Source organism: Colletotrichum fructicola, assembly GCF_000319635.2.
Source record: "Colletotrichum fructicola Nara gc5 chromosome Unknown KSG_Nara_v1_contig01, whole genome shotgun sequence".
Lineage (NCBI taxonomy): Eukaryota > Fungi > Ascomycota > Sordariomycetes > Glomerellales > Glomerellaceae > Colletotrichum > Colletotrichum fructicola.
The window spans coordinates 3,002,750-3,022,785 of record NW_027094051.1 but is presented as its reverse complement, the minus strand read 5'-3'; the positions used below and the strand labels follow the sequence as shown (position 1 = coordinate 3,022,785).

Here is a 20,036-nt window from a genome sequence, read left to right as displayed (position 1 = left end):
ACCGACTAATTTGGGAGCCAAAGTTGGCCGGGCTGGTTCAAGCCACAATGCGGGTCTATTCAATAATACTGCCTGCTACTTACGTGGCGGCGCCTTTATGTCACCCAGTCGACCTCTCAGGGCTGCTATCGCGGCGTGAATGGCAGCCATGTTTGGCGGTGCCCGGCCGGAGAGTACAAGCGGAGCGAGGGCGTTTTGTATACTGTCCAGCATCTCTTCCGCCCAAGCACGGGTTCGCCTGGCTGCTTCTTCGTACCAAGCGTCATCAAATTCCCTGACAAGATATTCCAGGTTCGCAAATTCAATGATCAACATGGCAAGAAGACGAGCTGCATTAAACAGATTCTGCCGGTTGCCTTGGACCGTTGGTAAAACGTCAGGGTGGTTCAGGTAGACGAACACCGAGATTGCCTACAGTGAATACATCAGTATCAAGCTTTCGCGGGCGTGTGGATTCTGGATAGCGGTAAAAGCTTACTCTGGCGATCCCTCTAAAGAATTCATCCTGATCAGAAATATCACCAGTCAAAGCCCCATCGCGCAAGTCTCGCATTGTATTGCGGGCAACCGGGTCTTCAAACCCGAATATTTTGCCCTTCATGTTGTTCAGTTTCTTCTCGCAGAGAACCATTGGCGCTCGGTTTCCGATAGAGCCGAACTGATCTTGGAAGTAGTCCTCTGGTGTATAGAGAGTCTGGCTTTTGCCCGCCCTCGGAAAAGTGCCTTTAGGAAACTTCTTTTTCCAGTATTTTTTATGTCATCGGCATTTATCCGCGAGAAGACAGACTGCTTTCCATTCGACAGAATACCGGATGAGAGAAATTTCATTAAATCAGGCGTGAATTGTAGCTGTTTTCCGCCTGTTAGCTGAAGGTTCGACTATGTTTTGACTTGGATCGGTTAGGGGAGGATGGCTGAAATGCTTACATCTGGGTTGTGCTCTGTGTCGAGCCACTTCCCTGTCTGCGCCTTCGTTGCTTTTGTGTCGTATTTAGTGACAAGGATATCAGGGCTATTACAGCCAGCATCCTGCCTGATTGAATGGGTAGTTGTGTTAGAACTGAGGCTATGAAGTACTTCTGAGCAGGGTGTTGGAGGCAGGTTGCTTACTGGAATACGTTGTCCGAGGCCCCAGGTTGGTCAAGGAGCGAGCCCGCGCCAGGATACTCTCTGGTTATGATGGTCATCGCCTCAACAATATTCAGAAAGTTGAACATACTTATATCGAACTTTCGTCTCCTATGCTTGGCCTGGAGGGTTGTCGTTTCCTCGGAGATAACATCAGCCAGCGAAACGACTTGGGGCGCAGCGATGACATCTCTGCGGAGCTCATCGTGTTCGCAGTCGTCATCCTCGCACTCGTCGTTGGGCAGATCCGAGCCCCATTCGTCAGGACCGCAACCCTCTTCGGTCTCTGATGTGCAATACGGCGCTGGACACTGTCCGTTGTTACCAAGCGACTACGTGCCGGGCGAATGGCGCAATGATACCAACTCAGCGCCCCGGCAGTGCGACGATTGTATCCTCGAGCCCATGCAGCTGGAGGTCAACTCGCCCATCAGCCACACCGAGAGCCGCGCCGACGAGTTCAAGTCGGCCTCCAGCTGCGTGGCTAGTGGCTACGCCTACACGAGCCCGCCGCCCTACATACCCAGCCCGACGTCCTCCTCCGAGTCCCTCGCCGTGGTCCCCCAGGACTGGTCTGCGCTGGGCGGGAGAGCCTGGTCGAGTGGAACCCAAAGCTGTACATTCAGTGTGCCAGCTTGAATGCCACTACGGGCTACATCTGCGTGGGGTGAGTAGCAGCCCGTTTGGGGTCTCGAGAACTGATTTCCGACGAGACTGCTGACCTAGCGACCTATTCTGACAGACCCCCGGCCATCAATATCAAGCCGTCCAATGCTTCGGTCGACATGACAAACAGGACTAGTCACTACATTAGGGTTAGCTTACCGTAGGCATCGGTGAATTGAAGGTTGCGACCAGGCAATTGTACTTTTGGGGACAGTTATGGGCACCTGAAGCCGGGCAGGTTCACGGGTTTCTAAACGAGGCGGCGCTGTGTGCAAAGGACCTGGGAGACAAGGTGCGGAAAACTCAATGGAAGGAAAGGCCTGTTTTCAATTGCGAGAGTTCGCTTTCTGTTTAGCATTTTTTTCACACTATCACAGAGATGAGGCCGATTAGACACGGCGAAGCATAGGATATCAAGAGCCAACATACATAACATATTGGTAAACCCCTACCAGAGAACACTCTCTGAACATCATACGTTGAGTCCACTAACAGCAGATCACTGCACCCATGCCACGTCATCTTGGTCACCCCCGCCGCCGCCGTCCCTGCGGGCCATAGCCTGCTTGCTCTCCTCCACAATCTCTCGCCGCCTCTCGGGGAACAGCGCGTTAAATTAACAGTGGTGAACTGCCACGTTCAAGACCGCGAAGACTAGAACTACAAACTTACATGTTATATTTTATCATCTTATGATGTTTGACGGACTGATGAGACATACAACTGCTGTCAACTTCGTATCGGCTATTCAAACAGAGAACCTTCATTCAATTGGAAAATGTTTCGTTCATTGTCTTATATAGCACAGCTACTACCCAGAAGACTTATATATCCCGGCGCTATTCCCCGATCTAATACTCCATGTAACTCCTGATATTCTTGTAACCTCGAATCACATTTACTGCTCCATCTCCTCCGCCTCGGTCGCCTCAACGGCGCTGAGATCACGGCCACCCTTAGACTTCTGGGAGTTCTTTGAAGCTTGAGAGGCCTTGGAGGCCTTAGAGTTCTTCGAGTCCTTGGATGCCTGAGAGTGGTACGAAGCGAGGGAATCCTTGCAGCCCGTGCCGCACTTGCCCTCACGCTGTCTCTCGTGGTTGTCGTCGTGCTTCTTGACATCCGCAGGGGTGTTCGGCTTGCCGTTGGCTCTGGCCTCAATGGGCTCAACAGCGGCCTCCTCGATGCCCTGGGGAAGAGCGGGAGTGATGTCTGCCTCGTGGGCAACGGGAAGCGCGCTGACGCTGGCAGCGATGGTAGCGAGGACGACGGTAGTGAAGAAGCGCATGTTGGCGGTTGTTGTGGTTTGTGTAAGAGACAGTAGAGTATTGAGTTGGTTGTAGTAGTGTGGTAGTGTGGTAGCTAGAAGCTATTACTCAAGATAGTGAATAAGATTGATGATGTTAATTGATAGAGGAAGTAAGCTGATGAACAAGGAAAACTCCCACCGGTTACGGCGAGAGAACGGACGTCTTTATACAAAGAAAGAAGGTGCCGTTGTGCCTTAGTCGACCAGTCTAATGCCGCTTCCCGCGATGTCTTGCGCAAGTTTTCTGGCTGCATCATGCAGCCGGCTATTTTTCTCCATTTCGACAGGAACAGGAAAGGCGCCCGCTATGCTTTGGGACGGCCTGTTTCTTCCAACCCCATACCAACGAAGTCAAGTCAGAAGGCCATCACCGAGTCCGAGTTGGACGACCGCAGATCTGGTAGAGCAGGGCAACGTTCATGCATCGTCGATCCGTAGGGGACAGGGTCCGAGTAAGGTCTAGATGGGACGTTGGACCAGGAGCTCCCTGACTAAGGGTCGGCCACTTTGCCGAATAAGCTTTCAGTGTCGGCCGAAGTCCCCTCGGCAGCAGAGTAAACTTGTTCTGTTTGTTATAGTAGCGCGTTTGGTAATATGCTTATTTCGGACCAACGTGGGGGAAGGTAGGACGTTCTAGCGCCTAGTACGCCTCACTCTATACTCTCACAGTGAACAGTCTAGCTTGCTAGCCACTCATCTCAACTTCGGAGTGAGGCATACTTAACTCCTGTATCATAGCTTCATGTGTTGTAACTAATACTATGATGCACAGAAGGCCAATTTCTGCGTTGGTTCAACTATGCCTCCCGATGACTTGCCCGGACCAGAGCCAGCTTACAATATGGCCTCCTCTAAACGCACCGATGGTTACAAGCAAGTAGTTCTTGATGAATCATCAGCACATTTGGTTGCAGTGTCGATGTACGCGGACAATACGGGAAATCGGCTTAAAGATGAGCGACTTACATGCCGTTCTAGGAAGCCGACGGTGTTCCAAATGCGCCTTGATAGCCGCGTAAGTGAGTACGTTTTACCCCTCTTCAGTCCGAAGTGGCTCTGTCCACGTCGAACGTCGTTCATCAATGACAGCTCCAGGGCATAAGAGACCCCATCCCTGGCACTTGACCCAATGTCTTGGTCCAGTCGGCATCGTGCCTGATTCGTGGGCAGCGTCCCCCGTCAACGAAGACTGGGACTGTGACATGAGCGGCCGCTTCGGTCTCGGTCGCCGCCACTACTCCGTGCGCCCTACTAAAGTTGTCTATCGGCATGGACCCTGGAGTCAGGGAACTCTGCTGGTATTGTCGGCGCACTGGAAGCTTGCTACACGCGGCAGACTGGGTCATGTTCGTTGGAAAGATTTACTTGTAGGAAGAATGTGCTCATGTCCGGCGCAGGAGCTGGCCTGAGATACCCGCAAGTGTCCAGTGCGGTCTGTGTGATTCTACCAGGCTGACGGCGGCAGTGCGTGTTTCGGAAAAGCTTCTTTCTTCATCGACACACGATGCTGATGGCAGTTCAGGTGTTACGTGCAGACGCTGTGAGAACAACTTCGATTGTCGTCTCCCTGCTCGACATAGAATTGATGTCGTGCGAATCGCATTGGCAAGAATGTTCATTCGGGGCAAAGTTGCGGTTCCTGATCTGATCTCCGAACATGATTAAAGATGTGTGAACAAGCTTAAATCAGAATTCTAGTATAAACGAGGGGCACATTGGACAGATGCTCTCGACCTGCAGAAGCTTACGAGTATCAGACGGATACTCGTTCCGCTCTAGAGCAAAGTCAATAGGCGACAAAGTAGTCAGAAAGTAAAAAGCGGTGTCTCTGACTGCTCATGCTATGCCACACCTTTCTGCGCCACCAGTATCGTGACTGCCACGAGTAATTAGACGTGAGCACTTGACCAAGTGAGCCCATGTGGCTGTTGAGCAGATTTATTAGGTTTTGTTATTCTGAGGCGTGCGGAGGTTACCGGAGGATGACCAGGACGAGAGGATCACCATTGCCTACGAACGGCATGAATCTTCAGACGAAACGGGTGGGACAGCCGCCCTCGCCGGCAAAATCTCAAGGAGATATCGGAGCTCCGTCGGAGCGGCACGGGCAAGTACGGCTGCCCCGGGTTGAGTTCTGGCTGGTAACAATCGTATAGGACATGCGATAGCGAGGACTGGGTTGCGAGGAATCCGAACTAATGGGACAAGCGCCTCGCCGTGCCGTTTAAACCAGGGACTGCCATGTGAGTCCCCATCTTCTTGGGCCCGCCGCGCGACAGAAACTGGAAAGCTTGAGTTAAACGCTAAAACCGAAGGGATCGGACGAGGACGGCCGTAGGCAGACGGGCGTTGACACGGGTTGAGGTAGTTTTGGCAACGCCCTATCGCACCGGCCTATGTGAATAAGAGCAACACCAAGTCTCAAAAATAATAGTAGAAACCCGACAACCAAACTCTGTTAGTAGAAATGGTTCGGAAAACCATGGAAAACCTGAACTCACCAACTCTCAATAGGTATGTTGATCTCAGGGTACTCCGGTTATCACTTTTCAGGTGGCATCTATGCGACAAGAATAGTCTCCGGGGGATCGCCGTACGATGTATGATCTCTTGAGTTCCTTGTCGATGTAGACGCCGGCGATCGTTCATCCCCACTCTCTTCGGCCAAGTCCTCGGCATCTTGTCACCTCCATCTATAATAATGAAGACGCCGTTATGACAAATGGCAGGCGTCAACAGTCTCAACTGGCAAAAGCTTAGCGTCCACGCATTGAATGTGTGCTGGACCCCGCAGCGGGAGATGTACGTGGCCCGCGCGAATCAGTCACCACTCGCTCGGTATCGCCGCCGCCGCATCCAAGGGCTCGGGTTCGTGTCGACTCGTGGCTGACACAGTGTAGCCGCAACGACTCATCCCGCAGCTCCGTCGGCGATAATGCTGATTCGTGGGCGTTTCCGCGCGGATGGCCGGTGCTGCGGCGGCCACGTAAACTTGCTCATTGAAGCATTTCCGCGCGCCCAGATCTCCGTGATATCTTTGCGGACAGAAAGGTCCACAATAATATAATAGGAATGTGTTTGCCGCTTTGCCGGTTAAGCTTAGGGTCCTAAAACGAAGGCGCGGAGAAGCTTAGTTGTTAAAACGAAGCAGATGGATTGGCGGGGACTGGAGAAAGGGGGCAAGGAGGCATGCTTGAGACCGAATACGGGGGGGATTCCGGTAGCTTGATGTTCGAATTAGGAACATAGGCGCCGAAGGTGGCAAGTGACATGTAATCCATAAGACTTGGCCTAAATCTAAAATATTGAGTGTAAGAGCGCATCATCAAGTGTCAGGTTAACCGTGATCAATAACCATTGGCTTATTCCCTGATTCTTTGGCAGACTCGTCCGAGGGATGGGCAGGGATTTGGGTCTCGAATTATCGTGAAATAGTAGTAACGGCCGTTGAACAGAAAGTTCTGGTTCCAAAATACAACTCCTTGCATCCTCTCTCCTCTCAGCCAGGACCCTATTCCGCTAGGGGCGACAAGGGCATGGTCCAGTTGTTCCAGTAGAATCTTAATACAAGGAGATTTCAGTCCTCGCGGCTTCAAGTCAGTTTCAACTGCTATAAGCTTCAATACCGCTAAGTTGAGACACGCGACTGATATCAAAGTTCTCTCCCCTTTGTTGGTCGTGTTGGGTCAATGTTCTGACTCACCACACGAAGATCATACTCCCGCTTTCTTCTAACTGTTGTACAACACAGCTTCTCGAATGATTCTATATAGAAGTGAGATCTTATCCTAAACTAAATTTCAGTAAATGTGTCGCATTTTCCAGACATTGAAGTGAACTTTAATGAATCCATTCAGGGGAATCAGAACCCAAAGGCTTCGGCATCACGTCCCAGCCAACTTCGACCCCATCAACACGTGCGCTGTGTCTGATGGCCGTCATGGAGCCGAAACCCGTCTCTCTCGTCTCGAAAAGCACATTCCGAACATCCTCTGGCTTTTCGTAGTCCTTGACCTCGAAGCCTGTCGCGGCAGGATATTGTCCTAAGCTCCGCAAGTATTTCATCACACCTGCCAAAGAGACGTCTACGCGCCAAGAGCCCCCCAGAGTTGCTCGCTTGTACAGAGCAGCAATTACACCAGTCGCGAGCCAGTATCCGCCGGCATGATCAAGTGCCTGACATGGCGTTGGACGCGCTGGCTCCCCTTTCCCAGCGTGCTCTGCCTCGGAGATGTTCATCCCGGAGCAGGTCTGCACAAGCGAATCATAACCCCTCCTACCGGACCAAGGTCCTTGTGACCCAAATGCCGACATGTTGGCGATGATGATGGAGGGGTTCATCTTGACTATCTCCTCAGGTGACAAGCCGTGGCTGGCAAGGCTGCCAGGACGGAACCCCTGAATGAAGACGTCCGCTGTCTTGATCAGCTCGATCAATCTCTCCTTGTCAGAGGGTTTGCGGACATCGAGTTGAACGGTCCGCTTGCCACGGCCAAAGTCTCGATCCATGGTCGGAAGATCAGGCAGGTTTGGTGAGGTGACCCAGATAACGTCCGCGCCATGGGCCGCGAGCGTCTTTCCACATAGTGGAGCGGCAATGACGCGACTCATCTCGACTACCCGGAGGCCTTGAAGACATTTCGTGTTGCCGCTTCTCATTCTTGCAGGTAAGCCAGCGGGTTCTTCGGGAGATAGTTGAGTGACGTCGATGGGGAAATTGCTGATGGCTCTAGACTGAGGAAGGGCATCCCATTGTCGATACGATCTCAGGGCATACGTCGCTAGCTTGCCATCGACCGTTGCAGCAGTTTCAACATCAATACTGGCCCATTCCGACAGCTTCTCCGACAATTGTTCTCTGGTTGAGCTATGAGGTAAGCCAACAAGATCGAGGATGCCATCCCGGTGATTCGGAAACGAGTCATGGACTCGAACATGCCCGTCAGATGTCTTGTGCAGACCTCCAATGGGGCCCCAGGGGCAAGGGGTTGGCTTCCCATCGAGGATGTAGAGTCTTTCGGACTTGAACTCAACGGTTGCGTGTTCGAGGGGAACATCGACGGCAGGCACAGAAGATTCGTTACGCAAGGCGTGGATCTGAGCTGCTGCAAGTGCAGACAAGGCAATGGAACTCTGAGCAAGGACACCAATTTTGAAGGACGAGGGCAGGGTTGGTCCGCCGTCATTCTCAAGATTGAGCGCGCTGAGGGCTTCGGCAGGGAGCTTAAGCCCCTTCCATATCTCCTGGACAACATCCTGAGCTGAAAAGCTTTCACGGGGTATGACTTGGCTGGAAGCCACAGCGACGCCGTTAGTCTTGGGGTGAACGGCAGCCTTCGCCGCAGGTATGCGAATTCCAAGTAGTGGTGCATGTTGCTGTGTTCCAAGAGTGTCGCGCTCGCCGACGCTGCCTTGAGCCCATGGCCGTTTGATGGTACATTTCCAGGCGAGGGCAGGGTCGAAGTACATATTAGTCAGGATATCGTCGTCCGTGACACGGTAGAGCTTCTTAATGGTCTCGTTGGTCAAGACGTTAGCCTCCCTGACACGCCTGTAAACTGATTCGTCGTCAAACATGACATCGAAAGTCATCTCGAATGGACCGGAGTTTTTTGATCGGATGATTCGTGCAACTTGACTCAAGGGCGCCTCTTCTTGAGGAACAGACTTCGAGGTCAAGGGGGTGAGCTCTCCGTTGTCGATCTTGCTGAAGACATCAGAAGAGAGGTGAGTGACTGGCTCAGGAGATGCTTGCGATGATCCGATTGTCTGAGTGCGAATGGGGAAGATGGAGGCCTCTTCACCGTCATCCAAGTCCACCAGGTGATAGAGGCTGAACTTGAAGACAGCTCCAGCATCTTGTTCGTGTGGGGAAAGGGGGCTAGCAAAGTTTCCCGTCGTCGCAACTTGATCGGGGTACGCAAAGTGCAAGATGGAAGCGCGAACGTTGTTGGCGATGGTGTGAGACAGCTCTGAGGTCGGAGCGACCACTTCGCCGAGGACGGCGATCTCGTGCGGGCGTGCCTGAACCGGCTCCAGGGGTCCCATCACTCCGTCTTTGCCGTATACGTGGTACAGAAGTTGACATTGCTCAGACTTGTCCAGGTCCGGGAATAGCTTCTGCGAGTACACTCGGACGCGTTCGAGGAAGTTGTCGATCTGGTCAATGAGAATGGCGTCTCTAATGCCTCCAATGAAGATTGTACGGTATCCCAGATGACCGACGCCCTCTAGCTTGACCTGATAAGGCGTTGTTTCGAACTTGGCGCCGGACACTCGACAAGTCTTCGGGGTAACTTGTTCGTACTTCGCCCCGTCCAGGTTTAGAACGCCTCCGGGTCCTGGGAGACGATCAGGGCGAGTCTTTTCGTACAAGGTGTGCGCAGCGACCGAGAGAGGAGTGCATCTTTCCGCCGGGGACAGCGGAGTAAGGTCGAAGGAGTCCCTTCTCATCGTTGCGATCATCGACCGCCCTTTCGGGACAGCGCAGATGCCGCCGCACTCCATGATCTTGCCCATATGCCAAGCTACATCTGGGAGTACTCCTCTGGCGATCGAGAAACCAGCAAACGGGGCTGGGTCATAAGACCGCCCTCCAATGATGATATCAGGGTTTTCTTTCAAAGCCTCCAGATAACTTCGCTCGTTTTGTCAGTGACAGCCCTTTGCCTATTGAAGCCTTTACTTACGGTTCAGAACCCATTTGAGCAACAACGTCTACAGCACCGTCCACCACCTCGGGAAGAAGGGGCTCGACCGGGCCACAAGGACCAACGCGATTCTGTGATATCCTCGACTTAATCCACTCACGGTCCATACCGGCCTGTATCGTGGCGACCTTGAATGAATAGCCTTTCCGTTCCGCGATCTCCGTCACCAAGTCGAGCATCTCAGCAACATGCTTGTTGCTGCCATCACCGCCAGCGGATCCAACGAGGACCTTGATCTTGTGGTGAAAGCATGCTTCGAGTATTGGCTCCAAATCTCGAACATACGAGCCTCGTCCGCAGGTCATCTTGCCCATGCCGAGCTTGTAGGGACCGCCATCTGTAGAGCCGCTATCGACAATGATTGCTGCAGGCTTGTACTTCTCGATACCATACCAGAAGTGATCTGAGTCATATCCATAGCCGAGCATGGCATTCGGCGTGAGAATAGTGAACTCATCGATGAGCTGATGCCCGTCTGAGCCGTTGATAGTAGCTGGCATGTTCGCTGTGCTGGCAGGTGAACTGCGTCGATACGATGCCTGATGGTGGGAAGCTTTTCAAAGACGCAAAGCTTCTGTGTGAGGATAACAGTGTCTCTTCTATGGTCGATAAAACCAGTGTTGAGACGTCAGTAGTAAGTGTAAATGCTGTATACACGCCTCCGGGTCTCCGCGAGAAGTCACAAGGGTATTTCCCTCGGCAATCGGCAACAATACGACGAATTTGAGAGGTTAACACTCTCTCCACAGTCCATATCGTTCAGTTGTTTCCGACGTCGGTGCAATCTTTCGTTTTGGCCTCTGTGAACCCGCGGTTGGGCGGGTGGTGGTCTCGGTATCACTTTCCGAAATGCGGGGTCTGCGTCGGCATCTTCAATGAACTTCGGCATTGTGCCCAACGCCACATACTTCGGCATCTCTCAATGTAGCGACTTGGCATCATACTTCCCCTCAATAAAAGTTCGGTGGTTATATGCAATAGGGCTCGGATGTGCCCCTCCGCAAAAGGGAGGTGGACCTAGTATCATGAATTAGATCATATTTAATGATTTGATACGCTGGTTATAAGGTACAGCAGCCATTCAGCCAGTCCATGAGATAATAATTAATGTCGAGGAACTATATATACGAAGCCTTATAAGGCATCCAAGATCTTAATTTGACATGCAGAGATAAAAATAACAATATAAAGGATGTAGCGATATAGCTAGAGGGAGGCTAGAGTTTAAGTTATCTAAACTAGTAGTAAGACTTAGTTAACAATACGTGGATAAGTATATATTTACTCAGTAGAAAACTCTTAGGATTCTTCAAAATTGAGATTTTAGAAAGACTAAGGTAGTCTTATTTAAAGCAGGCCCAATATTAGGGAGGGGATGTTAACAATAACAACATAAAGGCGATAATAGCGGCGAAGACGATAATCAGAGAGGAAAGCCTGTAAAAGCAAGAACCATAGACTAGATGTATTTTGAAGAAGTTTCGAGCCCGCCCAGTAGGGGGGGTTCACAGCAAGGGAGGAAGCAATAATAACCACCTCGGTGAGTGCCCAGTCCAGTAGCTTCGCAGTATACGTACCTAGGGATAGAATAGATGGCTACTGAAGAAGAAACTAATTAAAACAGTAAACGGATAACAGATATAGTGATCTGTCTAGATAGCTGAATTCTTGCGAAGATGTCTGCTAATATTACTGCTCTCTTCGAAGGCAACTGATGAACACTATGCTGCAATCATGGACCTGAATCAGTGGTAACCCTGAATCACAACATTACAGTTGAGGCGTCGGCATTGATACCGACTGTTCCTTGACCAGGTTGACTTGACTTGCCCATTCGTATCCAGGCGTTCGCCTCCACAAAGGGACGGGACCTTTCCCCGTGGGGTCGTCTCCATAGTGCGATTTGTGTCCTTGGCTCTTGCGTTGTCGTCTCACAGGCCTCAACTATCCGTTGGGCCGGTCGCTTTGGCAGAATACCATTTGAGTATAAGTTCATGCTTCACTCATGTTTATCCCACCGGCTTCCATGTCAAGGTGTTCTCCTTGAACTTCACATATTATCGAGCCAGAGTACGTTTCAGACAATACGCCTCTGTCAGCAACAATGGCAGCACCACAACCACACGGGGAACACAAGCGAGAAATAGTCGAGAATGAGCACGGCGATCACGCTGTTCACGTCGAGGGTGATGATTTCAACGAGACCATGAAGATTGAGGAACAGACTGCTCCCACGTGGTCGAAAGAAGAAGAGGGACAAGCTCTCAGGAAGTTGGACTGGAATCTGATTCCCTTGTAAGTCACCAATAGGTTCTGTTAGTATCACTTACTGATTGAACATAGACTGGGCGCTCTGTACCTTGTTTCTTACATAGATCGAGGTAATGTTGGAAATGCCTACACGGCCGGCATGGGCAAGAAATGGGGAATTACATCTGAAGACTATTCTTGGATCGTCACAATCCTGTACATTGGTTACATCTTGTTCCACTGGGTGAGTCCGCACTCATTCTCAATGGTCACTGAAGCCGCTGACGTTCTAAAGCTCATTCTGGTATGGACTTTCGTCCCGTTGCCACTCTGGACAGCACTCATGGCGATTGGTTGGGGCTCCATGAGTATGCTTCAGGCTGCTACCCATAACTTTGCGGGAATCATGGCTTTGCGTTTGTGAGTTATCTCAACTTATTTTGTTGAGCAATATAACTGACGATTGATGGAAGCCTTGTTGGAGCATTTGAGGCTGGCTTCGTGCCGGCTGTTGCTTTGTACATGACTTTCTTCTACCATCGAGGGGAGATGGGCCTTCGATACGGTCTCTTCATATCGTTCTCTCCCCTGGCCAGCTGTTTTGCATCGGCACTGGCGTATGGTCTTGTTAGTGCAAAGTCGTCTATACCTAATTGGGAGCTCTTGTTTCTTGTCGGTCAGTCAGGGTCATTCCAACTTCATTTATTTTCGTGAAACTGACAGAAGCTTCTTGTAGAGGGTTCTCCAACTATTCTCCTTGCCATAGTAGCCTACTTCTATCTCCCACCCTCGCCCTCAGAGTGCCGGTTTCTCACTCCCCGACAAAACGAAATCATCAGCCATCGCGCTTTCAAGGGAAGGGGTGAGAAGAGAGAAGGAAAGCTCAACTTCAAGCAGGCCTTTGCTGCTTTTTACGACTACAAGAACTACTTGCAGGCAATGATCATTTTCTGTCTCAACACCGCTTTCGGCTCGTTGCCAGCATATCTTCCTACGATTCTCCAGGCCATGGGATACACTTCGCTACACGCACAAGGCTTTTCTGCCTGTCCTTATCTGGCCGCATACGTGGTCTGCGTCACGGCGAGTTTCGTTTCTGATCGGTTCAGAACTCGTGGGGTCTTCATCGTTCTCTTCTGCTGCACTGGAGCTGTTGGATATGTTTTACTGGCCACCATCCACACCACCGGGGTTCGCTATTTTGCGACCTTTCTCGTGTGCGCAGGAGTCTTCCCAGCTGTTGCCCTTACCTTCACTTGGGTAACTGACAATCAGGGTTCGGCATCCAAGCGCGGTGCCGGACTGGCGATTTTCGGCATGGTCGGTCAGTGTGGCCCGATCCTGGGTGCGCGTTTGTTTCCCAAGACGGACCAGCCGTGGTATGCCAAGGGCATGTGGACTTGTGCCGGCATTCTGTTTGCTGCTGCTGTTTTGGCAACTGCTCTTAGCCTATGCTTGAGGTTTCAGAACAAGAAGAGGGACGAGAAGTATGGCAAGAGTGACTTGGACTATGTTCCGGCTGAAGTTGCGGACAAGGGCGACGACCATCCCCTGTATAGATACGTACTTTGAGAACCTTGGAAGTTGACCAGAAAGATTAGGTACAGTCAAGAAAACCCTCTCAACGAGGTTCTATTGAGCATTAACACAATATAGGAAGTGTAGCAACAGTTACTACTACAAAGACAATGACAGCTATCTCTCGGTTTTGTTCTTTGCACTACACTTATCCGGCACAGTAACATAAATCTTGAGACACATTTCATAGCGGCTAAGATTGGTTGGCCTGGTAGAAGCGTCCCTTGTCTCTGATTTCATAGCCATTGAAGAGTATGACTTCAATCGAGAAGACAAAAGCCGTAACTCAAACCATACGTGGTATGCCAGCTTGGCAGGTGGTGTCGTGAAAGTCACACGAAAGTGATGTGTACTGCAAGATGAAGAACTGTCAGGATGAAGACTGCCTATATTCATGAGAATTACACCGATCTGTCAAGAACTTCATGTTGCGAGAAACGCGTGAAAGTGCATGTTCGCTGATTGACAACGCCATCTGAGCTCCAATTACCTATCGGAGTCCCGAAGACGGGGGTTTGCTGTGGGACCGGAGTTCGCGGGGGAACCGGCATCTAGGATGTTGACCCCGCAAACCCCACAGATGCCGAGGCGGGCACGCTAAATCAACGTCGACCAATTCAAGATTCCGAAGGCTAACACCATTTCTCGCTATCCAATATTTCTTTCAACATGAAACAAAACTCTTCGTGATCTTGACGATTCTCATCGCGGACGCTCGGAAGTCTGCCTATGGTCATTTTCCGAATGCCGACCCCAACCTCGAACTCAGACCCTGCGGCGAGTCCGGCGGAGATACCGAGACCTTCAACCTCAGGACCGACGTCTTCGGCAACCCGGAAGTCACGCCGATACGGATTTGCCTGCTCCAGCTGCAAATCCCGCAAAGTCAAATGCAGTGGACATCGGCCCATCTGCACTGGATGTCGCCGGTCCGGCGAGGAGTGTGTCTGGCCGGCGCCCACCTCGGCGGAATCCCGACTCCGTGAAGCCAACGCCCGGATTAGAAGCCTAGAAGCTTCAATGAGAGAGCCTGAAAACCAAACATCTAGGTCTCCGAACACGAACCAGAGGCATGAGACATACACGCCCCAAACAAACGCAACGTCGGACTCTACCCATGGACCATCAAACGACGACAGTCGAGCAACAGCTACGACAGAGCCCGACGGTGAGGGCTCTTTGTGGTTCCAAGTTGGCATTGGAGAGGATGGAGCAGTCATCTACAACGGCCCTACAAGTCGTTTCCACGCCGGGGCTCTGGAGGAAGACAACCTTAACGAGGCGAGCGACCCGATACGGGGCCACATCGAAACCTTGCAGTCCCAGTACGCTCTAATGGACTCTGTCTGGCTGCCTCTTATTGCTGCCAAGCCAGGAATGAATGGGACAGGAGTAGATGCAACCACTGGCATGGCCCTGCTAGACATATACTGGTCATGGTTACACCCCTTGCACAGCTGCGTCTATAGGCCTATTCTAATGATGGATCTGGCACTGGGAGGCCCATACTGCTCTGACTTCCTGTTACTATGCATCTTTGGGTTGGCAGCGAGGCACTTACCTGAAGAATCTTCTGATAGCTCCGGCGTCAGCAAAGGAGAGCGCTTCATCGCTCGCGCTCGAGAATTGCTGCTCCAAGAGATGGCAGCAACGAAACCCGCCATACCTACTATTCAGGGGCTGTTGATACTTGGAGGCAGACAGTGCGCCTCGGGCAAGAGCTCCGAAGGTTGGCTTCACACTGGGATGGCCATCCGAATGATGAAAGATATTGGTCTTCACCTTGACATCACCAAGTTGTCCCGGCTGGAAAGATGGACGCCAGCCGAGATCGAGACTCGCAAGCGGCTGTACAACTCAGCGTACATATGGGACAAAACTCTGAGCCTCGCTCTCGGGCGTCCTCCCTCATTGACAAGACGTCCTTACCCTGCTCAAGAAATATTGGACAAAGTTGACGATCAACGCCTCTGGAAGCCGGTCCACGCCACTGAAGTTTCCGATAACTACGTTCTGTTGCCTTCGTGGACTACGTCAACGTTTTGCGCTTTTTGTCATTTACATGAAATCACGACATCCATGATGTTATTGTTCTCTAGTGTGACCAAGAATGACGAGTTTGCCTCTCAGATTGCAGACATTGATAGCAAAATCCATCAATGGTACGATAGCATGCCTGCTGCTCTGAAGATAGAGGATATCTCTGGTTTGAGACAAAGCCCGCCGCCGCATATTGTTTCCTTGAAGTACGTTGATCCGATGTAAGAGAAAGCATGAAACTGACACAATAGCAGTCTTCTTTACCATGCCCTTCATATTCTTCTCAGGCGACCCTATCTCAGTTCTTCAGACAAGGACCTGAAAGAGCGAAGCATGAAAATTTGCATCGAACACTCGAAGAAGATTCATGCCATTCATTCCTTGTACTCCCAAACATTTCCCCATAGACTGATGACCTATCAAGTCAGCTACTGCATATATACCGCGGCAACTGTTGAGACGGAAGAGTTGAAAAGAGCAACGACACAACAAGACCGAGAAGACGCTGCAGCGCGTCTTGCGGCCGCATTCAGAATTTTGCAGAAGGAAGCCTCGCATACACCTGGGAGTGGAAGAAGTCTGGATACTATTCGAAGACTCTTGAGTACGGGACAGCCGTCAAGAAACGGCGGACATGACAATACACCCATGCCAAGGAATCATGTGCAACAAACCAGCCAACGCCAACTCCGCACGAGAAATACCGAGAATAATGGAGGCGGATTCGCCAACGGTACTGGCGGGTCCCTGGGTTCAGTTCCTGGTTCATATTCGGTATCTGCCGACTCTTCTGCAACAAACAATAACAACTCTCTCTTCACTGCAGCTGACGGCGGGGTATGGAGTGATGATATTGGTTACGGTGGTACGGATACTGGCGCCGGGTTTCATCCCGACGCCTTCCCTTGGGGGGTTGCCGGCTTATCGACGTTCTCTGGCACCGGGATGTTGTGGCCGTCGTTGCCGAATACCGAGGGCTTCCAATGACAGCGACTCTGATCGCCTGACATTTTTGGAGGAGCAGATTTGCCAACTTTCCTGGTCGAATTCTTGTGGGAAGTTTTCTCTATCACATGAGCAACCGCTGCAACCCTCCATCCACACTTCGGTATCCAAATCCGACTTCTAGGTAGTCCGGCTTAGTCGCTACCAACGCGATGGGAAAACGTGATGCAGTAACTCAATTACATGGTCTACCTCATCGATCATCACGGCTCATTCCAAAATATAGCAACGCGGGTATGGAGACTTAGAAATCATAAAAAGTAGTGGGATATCAGCCGAGATGTCCTGATGGGAATGAGAACAGCGCCAGGCCAAAAACCGTTTTCTCATCTGGTTTGCAATAATGATGTCGTCTTCCTTCGCCTTGTTTTCTTTCATGGTGGCGGTGGGGTCTTTCCTCGGAGACGTTCCACAGGCACAGGCTGCAAGTATCCCGTTGGTGAACCCTCGAGCTTCAAACGGCAACTTTCCCACCGCATATGAGGTGCCAGCTGGTTTAAGGAATGTGTTTCCAGCCGAGAACTTCAACCGCAACGTCACGACAACTTGGTGGGGCACCGAAGTTCTCGATGGACACTCAACAGAGGCTGCTGCAGAAGCCAGCGCAGCTCTCGCAAATGCTTCATTCATTGTCTTAGACAAGGACATGTATCAGGTATTTACATCAATTTGTTTCCAAAGGCAAGATGTTTAACTGAAGTTTTTCAAGATATTACAAGTGAACGATGGCCCTGAGTTCGCTGCAATTGAGTCGATCTTCGACTTTCCCCCAGGACCTTCATTCTCGCGGCGTATAGTACACGACGGAACTGTCTTCTCACCTGAATGCAACTGCATCTTCTTCGCCGAGCTACACCCACCAAAGGAAGGGTTCTCAGCAGACGCGATGTCATGGGTCTGGCGAGTCAATCTCAATGACACGCCACCGACTACGGAGAAGGTCTATCCCTCGCCACAGCTCACAGTTCCCAATGGCGCTTACTATCACAACCGGAGTGTCTACTGGGCACAAGAGGGCAACTACACGAATCCCGGCGGCATCGTTCGAATGAATCCTGTCACACTGGAAACAGAGATTGTTCTCAACAACTTCTTTGGGCATCGATTCAACAGCCCCAATGACGTGGTTATCACACGAGACGGGGTTGCTTACTTCACCGATGGGTACTACGGCTATGATAACTTCAACGACACTTTGAAGCCGGAGTTAGCCAACGGGGTCTGGAGGTGGGATATGGGGACTAGCGACCTAAGGATGGTTGCCGGCGCTGGTGGTAGTCCTTTTACCAACCCAAATGGTGTTGCTCTGAATCTTGAGGAGGACAAACTCTACGTCACAAACCGCGGCAATGCGTCAGACAATCCAGCTGGTGGTCGCACAATCTATGAATACCAGATTCATTTAACGGGACTCCCATTGCGCGGCGGCGATGTCTTTGCGTATGCCGATTCGGGGTTTCCGGACGGCATTAAAGTGGACCGAGATGGCCGGGTATACGGAGGAGTGACGGGCGGAGTTAGTGTTTTCGACTCCAGCGGCAAGCAGCTTGGTATCATCAAAGTCGCGGAGGGCGATGTTGCCGTGAACATGCAGTGGGTAGAGGACTGGCTTTACATCGCGGGGAGAGACCATCTTTATCGCGTTCAGTTGAACACCTCCGGAGTACAGTCTTACTAAGACAAAGGCATGGTAGCAACTACGTAAGAAGTTTGCGAACCGCATGTAATTGAGAGAGACCTGACCCCGCATCAGATTTGTTGTGGCTTAAGTACCGAAGAGCATACCGATCTTGCCGAACCACCATCGGCATTGCTTTCCACAGAAGGCCGGGGAAGTGGATCCCCAGCCGGAATCTGGCACCGACACAGGCACTGGCGCAGCCACTCTCGGATGAATGTCTCCGGGTCTGTTATATACCGTGATTGATTCGAAATATATCATCTTACTATCAGTTACTTTGACACAGAAACATGGGCGCTATTACGACTACTAAGACAAGTTCTCGGCCAAGTTTCAGCGAGTTACCCCTTCGCAAGGGCGACCCGAAAGCATCTGCATGGGGCTTGTGGGGTGCTGAAGATGAGTTGGGAACTCTCAACTTACTCAACCCATCTCTAGTCAAGGCTGCGACTGCTGAGGTTGTTACTGGAGACACGACACCCCTGAAGTAAGCTGCAGTCCCTCACCTATCCTATTGGCATACACTGGTGAATGCTAATATCATTCCTCCCCATCAGTCTTCCCCTGAATGTATTTATCCAACCGATGAACCCAGTCCGCAAGCCATGTTCCCATAACATCATCGCCAAAGGACATGCAAATGATGACGAGGTGAGCCGATTTTGAGAGTATAGGCTGGCGTGAACTCTTTTAACGGCATACGCTAGCTAGACATCAATACCCAGGGGTCAAGTCACTGGGACGGTCCTCGGCATTACCCTTACCAGTCGACTCTTCAGTACTACAACGGTGTGACTCAAGACGATATATCTGGTCCTAAAGCGAACTTAAAGATTGGAATCCAAAGTAAGTACCGTGTTCTTAACCTCCCGATTGAAATTAACTAACGCAAGGCAGACATCGCCAACAAGACCATCACTGGCCGCGGCGTTCTCCTGGATTGGTATTCGTGGGCCATCGAACGAGGTATCGAAATTGATCCGTTCTCAGCTCACGGCATTCCGCTCTCCGAACTGAAGTCCGTTGCGAGCGCCCAAAAGGTCCACTTCCGTCCTGGTGATATACTTCTAGTCCGAACCGGATGGCTTGAGGCTTATCGCGCTCTGTCCGTGGACCAGCAAGCCGCCCTACCACGTCGGCAAGTCCGATCAAGTTGCGGAGTTGAAGCGACTGAAGAGTCTATTCAATGGCACTGGGACAACGCTTTCGCAGCTGTAGCTTCTGACACTGTTGCGTACGAGGCCTGGCCTAGCCCGAAGCTATGGGGTGTTAGCATGCACGAAGTCTTCCTCAGCGGATGGGGCATGCCCATTGGAGAGAGCTTTGATCTCGAAGACTTGGCTGCGAAATGTAATAAGGAGCAGAGGTGGTCATTCATGTTTGTGAGTGTGCCGTTGAACGTCCCTGGCGGCGTTGCAAGCCCGCCAGGAGCTGTGGCGATCTTCTAGGGGAAAACTCTGATGTCTTATTATGAAAGTAGCCACAAATATGGCTTGAGTCTCCAACAAAGTCTCGGCTTGGAAGAAAGATTGAGGTTCTCCTATTTGATCTATGTGAACACCCATCTTGTTTTGTTTCTAGGTCCTCTGTGCCTCTCCCTAAAACTCTACTCAGAAAGCCGCAATCATCCTGTAAAAGAGAAACTCCCACCTTGCAAGTCCACAATCTAGCG

General features: G+C 51.2%; 8 protein-coding genes across 8 annotated transcripts; 6 read left to right on the top strand and 2 right to left on the bottom strand.

Annotated features, from left to right (window-relative positions):
* Nucleotides 1-148: 148 nt before the first annotated feature.
* Nucleotides 149-662, top strand: CGGC5_v000879 (uncharacterized protein; the record flags this gene model as incomplete). The annotated part of the gene is made up of 4 exons (XM_066150732.1): nt 149-232; nt 292-364; nt 437-466; nt 526-662. 4 exons carry the CDS (start codon nt 149-151, stop codon nt 660-662), a joined length of 324 nt encoding a protein of 107 aa, XP_066009899.1.
* Nucleotides 663-1,533: 871 nt separating this feature from the next.
* Nucleotides 1,534-1,958, top strand: CGGC5_v000878 (uncharacterized protein; the record flags this gene model as incomplete). Its single annotated transcript, XM_066150731.1, has 3 exons — nt 1,534-1,700; nt 1,763-1,795; nt 1,871-1,958. 3 exons carry the CDS (start codon nt 1,534-1,536, stop codon nt 1,956-1,958), a joined length of 288 nt encoding a protein of 95 aa, XP_066009898.1.
* Nucleotides 1,959-2,692: 734 nt separating this feature from the next.
* Nucleotides 2,693-3,079, bottom strand: CGGC5_v000877 (uncharacterized protein; the record flags this gene model as incomplete). Its single annotated transcript, XM_032020062.1, has 1 exon — nt 2,693-3,079. The coding sequence occupies one exon, from the start codon at nt 3,077-3,079 to the stop codon at nt 2,693-2,695; it is 387 nt and encodes a 128-aa protein (XP_031882832.1).
* A 3,861-nt stretch (nt 3,080-6,940) lies between these two features.
* frc-0 (Formyl-CoA:oxalate CoA-transferase) lies at nt 6,941-10,310 on the bottom strand (the record flags this gene model as incomplete). The annotated part of the gene is made up of 2 exons (XM_032020063.1): nt 6,941-9,737; nt 9,790-10,310. The coding sequence occupies 2 exons, from the start codon at nt 10,308-10,310 to the stop codon at nt 6,941-6,943; spliced, it is 3,318 nt and encodes a 1,105-aa protein (XP_031882833.1).
* A 1,604-nt stretch (nt 10,311-11,914) lies between these two features.
* hxnP-2 (Major facilitator-type transporter hxnP) lies at nt 11,915-13,632 on the top strand (the record flags this gene model as incomplete). Its single annotated transcript, XM_032020065.1, has 5 exons — nt 11,915-12,105; nt 12,154-12,304; nt 12,356-12,480; nt 12,534-12,736; nt 12,797-13,632. The coding sequence occupies 5 exons, from the start codon at nt 11,915-11,917 to the stop codon at nt 13,630-13,632; spliced, it is 1,506 nt and encodes a 501-aa protein (XP_031882869.1).
* A 1,026-nt stretch (nt 13,633-14,658) lies between these two features.
* nit-4-7 (Nitrogen assimilation transcription factor nit-4) lies at nt 14,659-16,665 on the top strand (the record flags this gene model as incomplete). Its single annotated transcript, XM_032020066.1, has 2 exons — nt 14,659-15,884; nt 15,933-16,665. 2 exons carry the CDS (start codon nt 14,659-14,661, stop codon nt 16,663-16,665), a joined length of 1,959 nt encoding a protein of 652 aa, XP_031882868.1.
* Nucleotides 16,666-17,026: 361 nt separating this feature from the next.
* On the top strand, nt 17,027-18,361 carry gnl-3 (Gluconolactonase; the record flags this gene model as incomplete). The annotated part of the gene is made up of 2 exons (XM_032020067.1): nt 17,027-17,338; nt 17,393-18,361. 2 exons carry the CDS (start codon nt 17,027-17,029, stop codon nt 18,359-18,361), a joined length of 1,281 nt encoding a protein of 426 aa, XP_031882712.1.
* A 293-nt stretch (nt 18,362-18,654) lies between these two features.
* Nucleotides 18,655-19,812, top strand: CGGC5_v000872 (uncharacterized protein; the record flags this gene model as incomplete). The annotated part of the gene is made up of 4 exons (XM_066150730.1): nt 18,655-18,851; nt 18,922-19,015; nt 19,090-19,210; nt 19,262-19,812. 4 exons carry the CDS (start codon nt 18,655-18,657, stop codon nt 19,810-19,812), a joined length of 963 nt encoding a protein of 320 aa, XP_066009900.1.
* Between the last annotated feature and the right edge of the window lie 224 nt (nt 19,813-20,036).